The sequence below is a fragment of the Microtus ochrogaster genome, unplaced genomic scaffold, assembly GCF_000317375.1.
Source record: "Microtus ochrogaster isolate Prairie Vole_2 unplaced genomic scaffold, MicOch1.0 UNK4, whole genome shotgun sequence".
Taxonomy (NCBI): domain Eukaryota; kingdom Metazoa; phylum Chordata; class Mammalia; order Rodentia; family Cricetidae; genus Microtus; species Microtus ochrogaster.
In genome coordinates, this window is record NW_004949102.1 from 13,648,426 (window position 1) to 13,666,714 (window position 18,289).

Genomic DNA, 18,289 nt, shown 5'->3' on the forward strand with positions numbered 1-18,289 from the left:
TTCCCAGAACAATCTGAGTGGCTCCTGGCCTAATACTGCTCATGCTGAACCCCTGCTTTCCTTCTGGGAATCTAGCATTCTGTTCTGTGTTATGCAAAAGATACTTTGGCAAACAAGACTCAGTGAAATTCCTGGGCGAGGAGTGTTAATGAGACAGATAAATAATATTTATATGTGTCTTGCAGCTCACTACTGAAAGAACTTAGCACAGTTTACAGGACGTGGAGCTGAACCTGGCAGTAGCTGGTTACTTCCAGGCTTACCCTGTGTTTCTGTTTTGCTGACCTTGCTTTGTGTCTGTGTGTTACAATAAACCATAGATAGGAGTTCTACATGCTGCCCCCTGCAAGCCCTCTTGTGAAGCATTCACCTCGGGTGAACTCCAGGACCCCTGGCACAGCCTCTCCAGCTATGTCTTGCTAAACCTCATTTTGTTAACAGCAGGTGCCTTTCCCCCAGGACAATATTGCTTCTGTGTCACAGATTAAGTGAAATACAGGGTCAGCCTTGACATCCATATGCCCACAGCAATCATGAGCCACCTCCAGTGACAAAGTGTCAAAGCCACCTGACAGGAATGTCACTGAGAGGACTTCAAATCTATTGGGCTAGAGGACAGGGTGTGCAAGACTTTTCAAAAATGACACCAAACGGCTCAATATGTCTGAAAGGGGCTCAAATGGCTTAGCGTCGGAGACACTTAAAAAGTTCATCCAAGTCAATTTTGAGGGAGCAATAAAAGTGATAGATGGCACATTCCTTCAGGGCTAGAGCAAAAACTGTGAAACTGTCCGATCAAAGGAGCAAGTGTCTAAGAGAAAGTCTGAAGGAGCTGGTATGGGACAGAGCCCACGAATTTCTCAGGTGCTGAACCTCAAGTCCATCCAGGCCTCCATGTGTGTCCCCTGTTCACTGCACATGGGACACTGTGCTCATGCTATGTCTTGTCTCTTTATCAGCAGTAGGCCTTACCCCTTATTCTTTATGGCCACAAGGTAAGCTGGTACCCTTCCAGTGTGTCTCCTGATCAAAGGCTTCAATGGCACCTCTTTCAGTGATGAAGCAACCATTCATCCAAGCATTTAGTACCAATCACAGTCCTCCCAATCAGTTTTGGATTCTCTCTCTCTCTCTCTCTCTCTCTCTCTCTCTCTCTCTCTCTCTGTGTGTGTGTGTGTGTGTGTGTGTGTGCACTTGCATGTGTTCTGGCACACATATATGCACATCTGGAAGCCAGAGGTTAACAATCTTCCCCAGCCACTCTCCACTCTATTTTCTGAAACAGGATCTCTCATTCAACCTAACACTTGATGATTCAGCTGGTGTAGCTGGCGAGCTTGACCTAGAAATCATGTCCCTCTGCGTCCCAAAAGCTGGAGTTATAAGCAGTCAAATTTACCGAGTTTTTATGTAGATGCTGGGGCGGGGAGGGTCAAAACTCTGGTTCTCACAGTTGCATGGCAAACACTTTAGCATCTTAACCATTTCCCCTACCCCAGATCAATGTTTTGATATCAATATTTTATTCTCACTATAAATTAATGTCTACCCAGTAAGATGGGTCTTGTAAGGTCTTACAGGAAGTCTTGGTCTTTAAAATGTGTGTGTCTGGGTCTCTGGGCCCACCATTTTTGTTTATTCTTAACCAACCACCGAGAAAGCTGTCATCATTCTCTACATTTCAAATCCACAGCAAAATCTAAAAGGTCCTCCAAAATTATTCCAATGTGCACGATCTCTCCACTGGCTATGTTGCCTGGACCTCACCCCTGCCACTGGCTGCCTTAACTTACTGGTAATTTGATACACTCATCCATCTTCAATACAAATGTCAGGTCCTGAAGTAAAATCACTTTATAGTTCTTGGGAACTTACAATAATTCTTAAAGTATCACTGCACATATTGTATCATTAACTAAATGAGAAAGTGGCTGCTACCAATGTCTTAACTCAGTTACAAACACCAGACTACACAAGCTTTAAACATCTTATCCAGGTTATCTGAAACTGTACCTCCTCACAGTACCCTCAGTTGGGCAGGTAGCCAGCCACTCTAGACACTGCAAACACACTAGATTTCTAAACCTCACTCATAAGTGCTCAGTATTATAATGCTATGTGTGAGCTATCAATAGGGTAAAAGGTGCAACATGATAGCAATTATAGCCTCGTTGAGAGGCTTGCTAAATGCTATGACCCGGTATCAGCCCCTCAACTCATACAGTTATACATCAAACAGAAGCAGAGGCATGGGAAAGCTGAGAACAGTTCTTGGATCTTCATATCATCTAGGTGAGTTTAGGCAAATCATGGACTTCTAACTTCTCTCTGAGTTCCAAAATGGGATCACAAAATGGGATCAATTCAAAATCTTCTCCGATTCCAGACAGTGATAAGCATCTAATGAGACAATGTAATGTTGTAATATCACATACACATATATGTGGGGATGTCTGTGTATATATATGAAAATTCTTTTTATTCATGAATTCATCATCAGGGACCTCTTCTACCTCCTTGCCAAGAAAACCTTCTTTCTAAGGTAACTGGGTGCCACTCTATTCACTGATACAACTTGTGTGCACTCAGTTGCATCCTCCATTGTATTCCATATTAGTCTTCCAGCTTCAAGAAGAAAACAGTCTCTTGGGGTGCTGACAGCCAGACTGATACCCAAAACAAACAATGCCCATCACAACTAGGGCACTAAGCATAACTGAGCAAAAAACTGTGGTGGGTCCCTGGGGATTGAGCCTCCAGGTAAGCAGCTTGGGGCTTTAGACTATTCCAGCAGAGTCACCGAGACCATGGCTTCAGAGCTCTTATCTACTTCATGGACATAAACAGGGCTTGTTCACGGCTTTTGAGGACCAAGTTCCCTGAGAACATCTATGGGGAGATTTTGGTCAGTCTCTTAAGTGTAATAAAAAGAGCCAGATCCTAGTCACTCGAGCTTAATTCTGGTCCAGATCTTCTATTACGGTACAAGCAGATGCCCTGACTGAATTTCAAATGACTCTGTGGTTTTTCAGGGCAATTTTGCTCAGCCCTGTGAAAGAAGAAAGGAAGGACAAGAAGCCAGATGCTTTGGATCCAACTGACTCCAGACTAAAAATATTGACCAAGTGACTCTGGTGGTTCTCTGGAGATTTTTTCCCCCAATCAAACTAAGACTTTGGAATAATGTTTAAATAAGATTTATTCCAAAGGGCCTTAAACCCTGTTGCTTCTCCCTTCTTCCACCAAGGGCATGTAAGAAATGGCACTCAGCTGGACGGCCTTGGCTGAAACCAGAGGAGGTGGCTTTACATGGAATGAACTGAAATTATTTTATTGATTTTGTTTCTTACTGAGGTTTGAGGTGGAAGAATCTCTTGGTTAGAGGCCAATCCTTCTTTGATTTGATCCAACACAAGAGCAGATATTCTACATGTCTCCAAAACTTAAAATGGCAACAACAAAGTAAGCCTCTCCAATGTCGACCAACATGTCCAAGGCTCATAAAGTGATAAAAAGTCCAAATCCAAGGGAATTATAAAATAAGACTCAACTGATTTATCCCTATTAATATTTGTCTTTGAAAAAGAACTCTAAGTAGCTTTATTCAAATATTTCCTAAGTCTTGATATATACATAAATATATACTCATACATTTTACACTTAGATCTCTGAAATACTTATTACAAGTAAGGTACAAAGCTCACAATGCCTTGCCAAGTAAGGCTGAGATTTGACAGTTTAGCTGCTATACTACTCTTTTAACTGTATCTCATAGGGTATAAATGCCAAGTGATTTGGGACTCGCTGATGGAAAAGAGAAACTTGTCCATTTAAATAAGACTTAGCAGCATTAGTTCTTTCAACAGAACCTTTTCTAACCAGCTATATCTGGTCAGTGACCTAGAGCTTCCAGTGACCGAGGTGCAGATTCACAACAACCTAACTGAAAGGAAACTGACCTAACTGACCAGGAAAACAGGGCAGGCATTTGTTTTAACCTGCTAGGCACTGCCGTTTAGGATGATCTCATCCAAAGAAAGGCTTCAGCCCTAACTTGGCAAAGCCACAGGAACCAGCCCCTTCCCTAATATTTACAAGCCGCTGACATTTTCCTCCTCAACGAACCGTTCAATCTAGCTCTCCACTGACATCTGTCCTCTTGCCTGGCATTGTGAACCCTCGGAAATGAGGCCAGTGTGATGATAATATGTATTTTCCTTGGTTGGGTGGTATAGTGTAAAATATGTTAGCAACAGTTTCCTTTTTTGTAAGAGTGAAGTTTATTTTGGGGAGAGAGTTCAATTTATCTGAACTTTCTTCATTTCTTATACTGATGTCTGTCTTGAGCAAAAATTGTTGCAAATATTTAAGATTTTCAAAGGAGAAATGAGTACATTCATCTGAATTGGATCAGAAGGAACAGTGAGGAACCTTACAAACTGAATCAAAGTCAGTGGTGTCTTCATAACACCCGTGGTTGCTTCACAATAGCTGACTGAAGGTTACGTTATAAGAATCATATTTGAGAACTCCAGACTCTGGACTAGTGGGTTGAATGGGAACATTAACTAAAGGCTCTGTATAGTTTAGGTTGAGCTTATTGCCCAGAGCACACCCTCATTCTGGGGCTGCGCTGAGTCACAGCCACACCTGCAGACAAACACACATCCCTTCCTCAGCGGCATCTCAAGCTATCTTTCTCCAACATCACTTGCAATTGGCATATACACATCAGAGCTGGCCAATGATATTCTCTGATAATTTCTGTTTCTCCTTTCCCCATTCCATACATTTGTCTAAAGATCCTTGCTACAAGCTAAAGATCATAAATCGAGTATCCTGGAAGAGAAGGAAGCAAAAAGGGAAAATGTAAGGAATAGAATTCTCAGTACAATTTAACATCCCTCCTCTATATGGCCATCTATATAGAGAAAGCGTTGAATCCAGGAGTCACTGATCACACTCCATGACATTACAGAAGGGCACAGCTCATCCCAGGACCTTAAAACTTAGGCAGAAACCTGTAAGAATGGCTACCAGTTTATATTTAACATTATACAGAGATGTTCTCATATAGTTACCATGCTTATATTTAATCTTTCATGGCTGTTCTAATTTGAGGACAAAAAGTGTGTCTGTAGATGTGTTTATGTATACATGTGGTGTGTGTGTGTATATATCTTTGTGCATGTGTGTTCACATGTGTGGGATTGTTGTAAGCTATGCCTTCCTCTATTGCTCTCTGCCTTATTTCCTCGAGCCAGGATTTCCCACTGAACCAGAAGAACACTTCTTGGTTGTTGTTATTTTGTTGTGTCTCTGCTCCCCCGCCTTGATGGCTTACCAGAAAGCTCCAGATGCCATTGTGTCGCTGCCTAAGGAGTAACGGTGCATGAGTTCACACTCAGCTCTTTACATGGGTCGGGGGATCTGCCCTTACAGCCTCCCGCGTGTGCAGCAAGGTCTCTTAGCCACTAAGCCTCACCCTAGTCCATGACAGAAACATGTTCTACAGACGGACCATTCAGTTCAATGGAGACCACTGTATAAGCCTACAAATGCTGGGCTTATCCAAGAATTCACAGGAGGCTTGCTAAGCATTTTCCCATCAGTACAGCTGGCTACAGGTATGGTAATGCTCCTTCAAGGAAACTTATTTCTACCTCTGATTGACCCATAAAGGACACCTTTACCAACAAAAATATCATCTGACCTTGGTAATATTTTTTTTAGGCTAAAACAGTTTAAATTTTTAACCATAGGGTAGTATCAATGCTAACACAGTTACAAATGAAGCAATCAGGACAGCTTGAACAGAATCATGGAACTGAGAAGCATGTCATCTGTATGGTTGTGCAAGAAATAACTGGTTGTACTCTGCCCTTAACTGCCAGGTTGAGAAAAATATGCTCCCACTAGTGGAACTAACTATAATTTATTTTTGTGTGAACCTTAAGTGGTTTATATATGTTTGTTATATAATATGTTATATTTATATTTATTATAATTATAATAATATTCTATAATACATAATACATGTAATATTTATAACCATATACTATACAACATATTACATAATAACATTTATTGTAATAATATATGTAATATATTATACTTACATATATATAATTAAAGATCATTTTGATATAATTCAAGAGAAAGAGACTTTTAGAATTCTCTGTAATTAGTGCGAACCTGTCTCTTTTGGCTTAACAGGTTGTGTTGAGGGTAGTGGGATGCATAAAACGCCTGAGATCTAATCAAAGTTTTGACTTTGTTTGGGGACTGTACTATATATAGACTGTATATACAGAGGTATATACTGTATGTACCTCTTGTAGAAGGTATCTAAAGTTATCTTAGAGGTTGTACCTCCAAAGTCCTGGCGACACATCTCACTAATGCATATATGCAGGAGAGTAAGAGAACCTGAGTCTGGAGAGTGCAAGATAAACAGGGGTGGGATGCAAAGGTGCACAGAGTCTCTCTGGGTGGGAACAATCTTCTATAACACAATGCATTAATGGTGACCATAACAAGTTAATGCCCTAGTTATACTATACATATTAGACATGATTGTTGAACCAATAACAGATGAATTATTAGGAGCCACAGAAGGAATTCTAACACTAAAACCAGGATGAGAACCTAAGCAAAGATGTGGTCCATGCTATGTGCAATAGAGATAGCTGAGTTACAGTGACACAGGCAGAAACAACGGAAATTTCACAGAATCGGGCATGCTAGGGAGCTGCACTGGGTACAAAAGGGAAGTCCAGTTGACTAAGGGTCTCTAAGAGGTCCACAGGACACAGCATCAACCAAAGCTATATTTACATTACTGAGAAAGTCGCTGTCATGTCAAGAGAACCCCAAACAGACCTCCTTTGAAGCTTTGTCCTGATAGGAAGAAGTGCCTCACAGAGTGAGCAGTGTGATAGGAATTGGCATTTAGAAGAACAAAGCCATAGGAATAACGTGACAGCACTCGGCCACCAAAGCACAATGATGTACTTTTGTGAACTGATGATGCAAAAGAGTGTGGCCTGGAGAGAAAACATAACCAGTTAATATGCCCAACATGCACAGAAGCTACAAGACTTCCCATAAAAGTCTCAGTCAACAGAACCAAAAGAAAGCATGGATAAAGGATCACAACAACGGGGAGAAGGCAAATGGTACAATAAAGAGTCACAGTCCTTTGCTCTGTTCCATGACAAATGTCAAAGATAGAACCCATGGACTGAAGGTGTGGGTAGGATCCCTAGGGTCGCAGCAAGGCCCATAGTAGCAGTTCACTGTTTCTCACTAAGATAACTTGCCATAATGTAGGTAGGTGAAAACCGAGGAGAGCAATAATCAAATAATTTGAAGGGTAAGTGTTCAAGTTAATGCATCTATCCTCATAGTAAGGCAACATCACTGTTTTCTCATGGAGACAGGGGAGGAAGGGAAGAAAAGAAAGAGGAGAAGAAGAGAGAGGGGCAGGAGTGGTAGCAAGAAAAGGAAAAGAGAAGAAAAGAAAAAGAACAGAGGGGAGAAGAGACAGGGGAGTTGAAGGGAGGGCGAAGAAGATGGAAAAGAAGGTCCATCTTGGACTAAGGCTCATTTGTTCCCGGGTTCTGCCTGTCTGATAACGGGCAGGTCCCAGTGCTGTTTCTGAGCCCCTTGTGAAAGGACTAGTATAGCAACAACACCCCAGTGAGCCTCATGAAGCCCTCCCAGCCATACATGAATCAAAAGTAATGTATTCTCAAAGTACTGGAGTTAGATGGCTTCAACTTGAATTATGACAACAGTATTGTTTTTGACATTTACTTATTTTCTTCTGTGTGTTTGCGTGAGACTTGTGTGTGTGTATGTGCATGTGTGAGCGCATGTGTGTGCACATGTGTTGTGTGTGTAGAGGCAGAGGCGTGCACCCTATACATTCCTACTCCATTTACCAGTTTTGCTACAAAAAACAAGATGCTACTGAAGAAAAATACTGAACTATCGGGAACTGACCAAGGGGGCTGTGATTATAGCTACCAAGTTCAGGATCTTTCGGCCTTTAGTATATGACATATGGATGTTAATTTGTCAGATAAATTCTTTTCCATTCTTCTTTGAAAAGAAACTTAAAAAACTATTTGCACTCACAATGTTTTCCTAGACTGGTGGCTCCCTTGGCTGTCACCCAGGTGCAGCACAGGTACCTGAACCAAATGACACTGCTCCTCACTTGCTCTGCAGTATCAGTGACATCGTGTTAAAGTGAGCAAGCAGGAAATGTTAGGTCCACTGAAGGTCTTAGAAAGGGAGAGAAGGCAGGCAGACAAGCCCTACAAACAGTCACAAAAGCTCACGCTAATGAAGCCTATGAGGTTCAAGGATCCACGGCGTGCTAAAATAGTCTCTCCACTACAAAGAGCACTTTTGTTGCTTCTTTGGTTTCTAGAGAGAGTTGCTTCCACACTCAAGAATACTTCATGATCTGCTTAGTGGATGGTATTAAATGTTCCTAGCTTACCGTGGGATCCAAAACAGGAAAGAGTTTTCCCCCGAGTCCTCTCTGAAATAACAGTAGCCCTGCCACTCCAGGTGCTTAGAGGGACAGGGAAGGAGAAGTGATCCTTGTGACATAAGAAAAATTACAATACAGTCTCTAGGGCTCCAAAACAAGCACATGCCCTCTGCAGGAAAAGACGGCACACCTTGCAAAAGCAGCTAGTATTGTGTTGTTATGCTCTGGTGCAGGACTACCTGGTCATAGGTCACTGCTGTCATGAGCTGGGTTGTATCATAAAGACTGTGTTGAGTGAAACTACCTGGACTCTGGCATAAGCAGGACCAAGAAATAACTAAGGCATGTCTCAGAAGTCCTGTATCATCTCTTGTTATAGGTCTTCCCGTGCGTGCGTGCGTGCGTGCTTGCGTGTGTGTGTGTGTGTGTGTGTGTGTGTGTGTGTGCATGCACATGTATAAATATGTAGAAGACTGTGCTGTCCATTTGGAGGAGAGAGTCTCCGAGTTGGGACATGGGCGGGTCAACTTGGTGTGTAAGTGCAGGACAAAAGTGGATTATGTCTGCCCAAGATCTGCTCAGAGTCATTCAGAGACATAAGTAAGAAGAACTCTTCACTGTGGGCATAAATTCAAGTGGAACAATTGGCTGTTACTGTTGTCTAAAAAGATTGTGGCTTGACACTAAAATATATTAGGGCTTACAGTGATATTGGCTAGTTGGTCAGGTGCTTAGAAAAAAAGCAAGAGGTCTGGAGAAGAGTATTGTGGATGAACATGAGAATAAAACCATGAAAACCATTATCTTGTATCTTAATGCCCAGCAGAGAAAACGCACCCTGTAAGAATTAAAAATGCAGACATAACTGTTAGTGCCACAGTCTGCTTTCCTCGCACCATTTGGTTCTGATGTAGCAGCAAGAGATGTTTAGTCCAACAGTGTGGGCTTCCTCTCACAAAAATGAGCTAGCTACCGTCATTGCTGAATGTCACCTGCCAGTGAGAGACATTGAATCTTGAGCACTCACTGTGGCATCATCTCTCAAACTGAACAGCCAGTTCCTTAGTAGGTCAACAATGACACTGAGGTCTTTGCTAGCAGAGCAGCAGCTCACCTTGACCAGAATCAACACCCCTCCAATGTCGGGCATGCCTGTGCAAGACCATCACAACATGGTATCCATTCAGAGTGAGAATGTGACCATGGCTACACTGGTCCTGACATGTTACACCCAAGCCATAAGTCCCTCAATTGACAGAGACACAGTGGGCTTTTGAAACTAACCGTTACAGAAGTTGAGCTTGGAAAGGACATCCTACAAGCACCATGCTCACAAAAATCCCAGCCTCTGCGCAGAGCTGTGCCTCTTGCAGAAACGAAGAAGAGGCAGCAGCGCTGCCATGCAGACACCTATTCCCACTGTCCCTCTTGGGAAATCTGTTGTTCTCACGCTCCTAACCTGGGTTCTAAGAATCTGAGGTCACGAAGAGAATATCTCCACCGTGGGACATAACTGGAAGAGCTCAGACCTGGAATTAGCAGTGCCTCTATTTATTCAGGATCCAGAGGCCAGCAGGAACAGAGAGGAATCACCACATGGTGGATAGTAATTGAACTTCCTTCTTGGGAGGATAGCAATTGTTATTTAACAATGGAGACCTGAAGACTACACCTGGTACCGGGAGAGTCCCATGTAAGCCAGAACATTTTTCATGATAAACAAAAAATGACAGAAGGCAAGACCTTGGGGTCAAACCACCCAAGGGAAGGGGCCCTGTTTCCCAGGCACACACAGGGATGCCATCTACACTAGAAGGGCCAATTAAGAGTAAAGTACAGCTACAGCGGCTTCTTCACCAGCATTGGACTAGTCCATATTAATTAATTAATATTAATTAATTGCTGCCTTACTGCGGTTGCCTTTAGCCAGCAGAAACTGATGCATAATTCGGAATCATTAGACCTAGACCCTGGACTTTTACCAGAGTAATTGACCAGTATTTCCTGGACAACATCCTAACACACTTGGACATACCTTTAGACTCATCTAACTTGTTTTAGAAAATCTGGGTATGTGTTTTAAGTTGTTTGTCCCAAAGCTCCATTCACAAAAAGCACATGGACTATTGTTTCTCAATTAGCTACTTGGTGCACATGTCTCTATCAGGATAGGAAAATAAAGCAATAGTTTTACTGCTGTAGAGACCGGTTTAAAAATACATGAGGGAGGTTCCCCTCAATAAGTTAATTTATCTCATACATGATTTCTTATATTTCATCACACCCTTTCCTTGTTTATTACTGGGATAGGACCCAGGTCTTCAAGTATGCTAAGCAAGCCCCAATTCATAGAGTTCCAACACATGTTGAGGTTTTTTTGTCCCTAGATTTTATATCTTTTTATTTCAAGTGTAAGAGTGTTTGCCTGTATGCACGCACATGCACCATGTTTGTGCCTGGTGCCCACAGGGGTAGAAGACACCGGCTCCCTGGGAACCTGAGTTCCCAGATGGTTGTGAGCTGCCATATAGGTGGTGGGAACTGAATCTGTGCTCTCTGCAAGAGCAGCAAGTGCTCTTAACCCTGGAGCCACATCTCTAGCCCCGTGTTACTCTCTCTTGTAATTGAAGGAGGCGTTTTATGACATCACTGTGGGAAGTGTCTGAGGCTCCAAAGCGCTACACCGAGGCAGAGTGAGAAGTGGACCAAGAAAAGTGGCGTGATGCTTTGGGGACCCTTTCCTCCTACTGGGTTGCCTCCTCTAGCCTTAATAGAAGAGGGGGTGCCTAGTCTGAGTGCAGCGTGCTGTATTCTGGCTGACTGGTTGTCATGGGAGGCCTGTCCTTTTCTGAAGAGAAAGAGGAGTGGATGGGGGGGAGTTGGAAGGGACTGGGAGGGGAGGATGGAGGGAGGAGGAAATGTGATCGGGCTGGGAAAAAAAACAATTAATTAACTAATTTTATTAGCTAATTAATTAGTTAATTAGAACAATTTCTATTTTTAAAGTAATTATTCTAAAACATCTGCAAAATAAAATTAAACTAAATTTTAAAAAAAGTAAAAGAGAGAAAAGTGCCTTGAAACGGTGGTGAGCATCAAAAACCGTAGCCCTGTCTTTCACAGATAGGTTCCTAAAGAAAGCCGACACACAATGAACGGTGGCTGGGAAAGCCGCTGCACTTCCGCTCTGCTGGCCTGCGGAGCCAGCAGAGCATCCCAGGGTGTTGCAGGAATGTGCACAGTCCAGCCGGAAAAGGTCAACTTGGTGGTATCAGAACCTCTGGTTCATTCTGGCTGTTCCTCTGCTCCAGCCCTTTTTTCTCTCTCATCTAGCATGGTTCCTTTCGACCTTCTTTCCTCTCCCTGTAAAGCAGGGGTTTTACAGGTTTGGGATATCTTTTTAATCACTCTCTTTTCTCTCTTCAACATCCTCTGTTTTCCCTTCTCTCCAATGCTCAGTTCTATTTCTGCCATTCTGTGGATTTCGAGATGAAGTGGTTACTTTTCCCACTGTGGTAATTGAGTAAAGCAACTTAAGGAGGGAAGGGTTTGCTGGGCTAAGAGACATGGTCTGTCGTGGCAGAGAAGGCACTAGGGCAGGAGCCTCAGGCAGCTGGCCACACTGTGTCTGCAGCTGTGAAGCACAGAGAGGGCGGGGCACTGGTGCTCTTCTTTTTAGTCACCCCAGGACTACAGCCTGAGAGAGAAAAGCAAATATTTTAAGTTTCTCGATTAACTTTTTTTTAGTTTGCTTCTCGATTACCATATTTGAAGTGGTCATTTTACGAAAATGTTTTTACTTGAGAAGTATCACATTAGACTCTGATAAAACTCAGAAGGGAAATACACATAGAGAATGCATGCTACGATCAGGATCATGAAAGGTTAGAAATTAAATTGAAGATTTATTACCAGGCTTATGCCTAGAGTCAGATTCTGGGGAACAAAGAAAGATAAAAAAGAAGTGGGGTATGACGTGTACCCAATAAAGGAAGAAAGTAAAAGGAGGATGGGAGGACATTTGTCTCGGGACTGTCTGCCTTGGGATCAGAAGAGCCATAGCAGGAGGGAAGCTGATTCTGGCGAGGATATCAGGAAGAGTTTCCATTCTGGCTCCACCCTGCATTTTTGGACTCTGTCCCATGTATAGTGAGTTCACATACAGCCCCCATGGTAGCAACCAGAATTGAATGTAAGAGAGAGCAACTGCCAAAGAAAGAACAAAGGATTCTGGGGTCATCCTGCTACTTCATGGGCTACATGACAGGCCAAAGGCAGAGGAAGAGTAGCAACCATAAAATGGCTCTGCAGGGTGCAACCAAAGGATACATCCACCTGGGGCCTGCAGCCAAACCCTGAGCATCTTGTCTCCTGATTTTTTAATGCCTTTGTGATGCAAATAAAACGCAAATGGCTGTAGATTTTAAATACACAACTTGATGAGTTTGGAGATAAGCATATACCTGTGAAACCAGATCCACACACTGTGCCAGCAACATATTCATAGCCTCCAAATGCTTTCTCCCACCTGCTTTATTTTCAGAAATAAGAAAGCTTACATAAAGGCTGGGGGCGTAGCTTAGTGGTACAATAGTCACCTAGACATCCTGAAACCCCAGGTTCAATTCCAATCGCCACAAAAAGCAAGGAAGAAAAACAAGAAGAGTGAGAAAGAGGGAGGAAGTAAGTTGGTTTACATAAGATCAACCCTCTCAGCAAAATACCATGTAACCAACACAACATTGTTGACTCTAGGCACCGTACTACACAGTAGATATAGGACTAACGGGTTTACATGGCTGAAACTTTGTACCCTTTGACTATGACATCCAGATCCTCCTCCCTGCATGAGCCCAAATGAGATTACACTAAGTGAAATAACCAGATGGCAAGGAGGACGCCATGAAACCACCTGTATGCTGCACCTAATTCAGGGAAGAGTGAAACTGATGAGTCTCCATCATCACTTGCTCTCAGCTACAGATAGGAGAAGAGCCAGGCTTCTAGCAGTTCTCCTGGCAGGGGCCCCGCGGAGAGCTCAGACAGCTCTTGTGCCCTTGCGCCTCCTCCATGACCTTTCACAGACTCACCCGTGCACTACCTTCCACTCCCCATCCCAAACCCAGCAGAGCGTGTGGAAAGTTGATTCTGGTGCACACCCATTTCCAGATCACTGTAGAATGGGCCTTCCATTTGTTTAATGGGATATCCCCTCAATGTTCCAGGAGAACACTTGCCCTTATTTCTCAGCATAGAATCACTTTCATTGTACTATCTACAGAATGTTTTCATTTTCCTTCTCATTTACCTATTACAAAAGCTAGTATGTGTACTTTAAGTGTATATTTTACATACTACTCCTTAGATTCATCTTAAATTAGTTTTTTAACAATATCCATTATAATCAAAGAGTACTTTTCACATTTTCCTATTATAGATACCTAACTATCTGAAATGCATACATGTGAAAGTATGTCTTCCATGAACAAATAATTCACACTGATGTGTCCTGTCTAGTTAGGGAACTGAAAAGCACCAGAAATCCAGAGCCAAGTTTCACAAATTATTATGGTATAAAAAAACTGCATTCAAGATTTGATGTCTGGGGCTGATGAGATGGCTCAGTGGGCCCAGTACCCAGCACCCACATTGGGACCTAACAGTGGTCTGTAACTCCAGTTCTAGGGAATATGACATCCTCTTCTGTGAGTAGGCACTTCATGCATGTGGTGCACAGACAGATGCACAGGCAAACCACCTATACACTTAAAACATAAATAATATTTTTAAATGCTATAAAGTATGCTTAATACTTTGTAATTATTAAATATTTAAATACTGACTTAAAAATTTTAAATGCAGCTGTTTTGTTTTGCAATGCTTTTATGTTCTCCAATAAAGAGATGAAAGATACGTTTTCAGACTGTGATGGAAAAGCTTGTCTCTATAGTTACACTGGCCAGTCAGTAGGTTCAAAAGCCTGAAAGAATAGAGGGTCATTATAATCATTATTATATTTTTTTTCTCTGTCTTTTGACATTCTAAAGAACTTTAGACAAATAATTACTGAGTGCATTTGGGTTGAATGAACACAATGGATACAGTGAAGAATAATTAGTTACAGGCAGGCTAAAGCATATATCCTGGCTTTAACCAGGCAAACTCTATGGGCTCATAGAACAAAGCTGGCGTTTATGGACTGCCTTGGGCTCTACTTTGCATTGGATTTGGCCACTATTGACTGGAAGCAAATGGGGATATGTATGCCCCTAGCTGGTGAGTGGTGTGCTCTTCATGGGCTCTGGTCTCTTTGGGTCCCCTGTCAGTGGGCATCGGAGTGATCGTCATCTCTCATGGTTTCCCCACCATACCATTTTAAATATTTTCTTTATGCATCAAACCCTCATCAGACTGAATGTCTTAAGTGTGAATGTCTCTTTTCTGACTTCACTCTGCCTCTTTGATAACAACAACTACGAGCGACAATGTAAAACCGTGCACAATGGTTGCACACTTGGTAGACTGGGGTTCAGGTCCTCTTAAAGAATTATGCAATGCTGCATCAGAGGCTCTCTCATGAGATAGCCACTAAAAGCCATACGTACAGAGCCAAATGCACATTAAGCCTCAAGAGAACACTGCTCCAATTATTTACCTTATTGTTGAATTAAAAAGTAGACATTGAAACCATCAAGAAGTCACTAGCATTCCTTTAAAATCCCCAAAGTTTACAAACCACCAAAACCACACTCAAAGTTATATGCACATAAAGAAGTTTTCCTAAGTGAAGTGTTTATTTTTTTAAGGGGCAAAATTACGGAGCACACCCTCCCTCTTCTGCTCTCCTCTGAGTGCTCTCCCTCCTTTCTGTCTCTCTGTCTCCCTGTCTCTATCTCTGGTTCCCTCCCTCTCTCTATCTGCCTGCCTATCTATCTATCCATCCATCCATCCATCCATCCATCCATCCATCCATCCATCCATCTATCTATCTATCAATCTATCTATCTATCTATTATCTATCCATCACATGCACGCCTGTGTGGCCACTTGTGTATAAAGAAGAGGTTTAGAATCTAAGCAAGTGTAACAGTTGACAACATTACTAATAGAAGTTACATAAAGACCTGGACTTGACGTGACTTTGCAATCCCTTCCTCTGTAAATGGAAGCAGAGTCATTAACTTGTCTCCAGTCCTAGGGAGAAGCTAGGATCCGGCAAGGGTTATCTATTACCCAACAAGGAAACACATCACTAAAAGTATTCATCTCATAACTGCTTGAGTCTAAGACTTTATAGGCAACAGGACTATAAATGCAGGATACGAACATAAGAGCATTGTGTTTATGGGAACTTTGTGTGATGAGCCAGGACGTGTCCACTGATACCTGTGGTATTCAGCAAACTGTGAGCACTTGTGGATGCTGCTGAAGAACCCGGGCCAGGGAAGGAGTCAAGGCCATAGCATCACAGGGTACAGAGAGTCCAGTAGCACTTCCACACTAGCTGACTAAGCCACCATAAAAGGAGGCTACAAGGATGGTGCAATATGGCTCCAGGGAATATTCCCCACAAAAGACATTGTGTTTATGGGTTCTAACTTAATGAAATTCTTCCAGTTCTATTATGGCCTTAACTGCTGAGTGGTGTGAGGTACAGAGTTCTCCAGGATGGTGTTTTTTCAAAGAAGAGGAAGCATTCATGGGGGTGTCACCACAATCACTTCCTGGACTCCAAAACTAGCTCCTCTGCCCTCAGCCTCCTCTTTCACATCCTTTCCCTGAGCTCTCAAATTACAGCGCTCTCTGCAAAAGCAGAAGTCATCTGCTTCTAGTAGAACCCATGCTGAGTGCTACACTTTCATCCTCCTAGCAGACCAGGGCATCTACAAAGTCAGTCTTCGTATACTGGGGAAAGCTATGTCTCAAATAAGTCGAGGTCAGCACAATGGAAAATGTACAGCATTTTACGGAACTGGTCACACTGTCCACCGTCCTTCCCCACCTCACTCTCCCAAGCATCCCTGAATCCGGAGGGGTGAACAGAAACACCGGAAAAGAAAACATCTTTTACCAGAGACTGGACAGTGTCTCAGGAAAGCATCACGTTTCCACCTTCGACTGTGTGATGCTCTAGACAGTTCCGCACAATGGCATGTAACATTATATATATATATGTGTGTGTCCTCACTTGTGTATCAGCTCAACTGCCCTCTTTTCCATTTTATTTTTTGATATTGCTGATCAAATAAAAAGGATGGGTCAGTAACCCTCATAAAGGACTTTAACAAAACAAGAAAACTTCCTTTTTCAACAGGTCCTTGCACCTCTGGAAGAAAAAATCATTTGCTTTTATTTAGATTGTCACTGATTGTAAAGATGTCTAGATGAACCAAAAAAGAGAAAGAAGGCCTACCAGGAATAAAAACGATACAGGGAACATCACATTTAGATATGGGACCCGTCTACCTCGGGAGCTTCCAAGGCCTGAGGAACCTGCTGCAGTGACCGTGAGTGGCTGGGCCCTTACCTTACCACACTGCTTACATTTTCCATCCTGCCGCCGCCTGTGGACCCAGTGATGACGCACAAAGTTCTGCAAGAAAATGAGGAGAAATGAGTAAGTTTTAATCTGCAGCCCTTGGTGTTCACTGTTTGATGTTCTGGACTGGAGACTTCTAAAAGCTGCAATCCAAACCCATAGAAGCACAAAAGCAAACACATGTAGGCAGGACTCATGCAACAATACACGTGAGCACACTCGGAATAACGGAAGCTCCTTCTGCACTTGTGATAATCTTCCACACTGTGCGTTCCACCGACCCCCTCCTCCAGCCTTGTCTTTCCAGGGCCAAGGGCACAGCAGATGGCACTCCCTGCACTTTCCTATGAATAAAGCCCATGAAGATTTGTGAATGGGTGAAGGATCTTCAGCTGGGAGGTGGCTGTGGCTCATAAAAGAAAAACCCAAAGAGCGGTGAGAGTCTGAAGGGGGAGAAGCTGATGGGAGAATCTCCAATTCAACTGAACGATGCACACATAGTACTTCAAAGGGCGGGATGTGCCACACTATACTAAATCTTCTAGCTACAAGGAACTGAAAGGATCGTATCCTCAGGAACATTTCCTGATATGGGACATTGACTTGAGAAACTAGATAAAGTGAAAGAAGAGAAACGTCAAAGAAAAGAGAAGCCGAAGACAAGAAGGTTGGCATATGGATGACAATTGTTCATGTACCATTCTAAATCACCTGAACTAGACCGGCATTCAAGGTTGATTCTTGTCATAGGCTATAGGAAACCTTCCTTCCCAAGTGATGGTCATCACTGGGTAGACTCAAGCAACTCAGTCTCCTCTGGCTGTTAGAATGCACCACAGGAGGGTGTGTCATCTACAGACTAAAGATGGAGAGAAGCCTTAGCATCCCTCATGCCTCTTACACCAACAATATAAAGCGCTTCCTTCCCTCTGACTCCTGTCCTTTCCTGGATAAACACACTTTGCCTCATGCTAGCGCACCTCTTATAGAATTCAGCCACAAACCATATTCTCCCTTTAACAGTACCTTTAATGTATGTTGCCAGCAGATTACCTATTATATAGCATAGACACTGTTCTACATGGAGACAAAGAAAGCAGATCTGTCTAGAGCCACACCACCTTGAACATGCCTAGTAGAGGAAGCTAAGCAGAGACAGGGCTGGTTAATACTTGGATGGGAGAACATAGACCACTGGGTAAGGAAAGGAGGGAGGGAGAGATAGAGGGGGAGGGGGAGGGAGG

The 18,289-nt window shown here is 42.8% G+C and overlaps 1 protein-coding gene across 3 annotated transcripts in view; it reads right to left on the reverse strand.

Moving 5' to 3' along the window:
* The window catches only part of Dgki (diacylglycerol kinase iota), a 446,406-nt gene that overhangs the window by 228,922 nt on the left and 199,195 nt on the right, over positions 1-18,289 (reverse strand). For all 3 annotated transcript variants that reach the window (XM_005365831.2, XM_026788536.1, XM_026788537.1), the window contains exon 6: positions 17,034-17,099. In XM_005365831.2, coding sequence (XP_005365888.1) covers positions 17,034-17,099 — 66 coding nt within the window. The remainder of the gene's footprint in view (positions 1-17,033; positions 17,100-18,289) is intronic.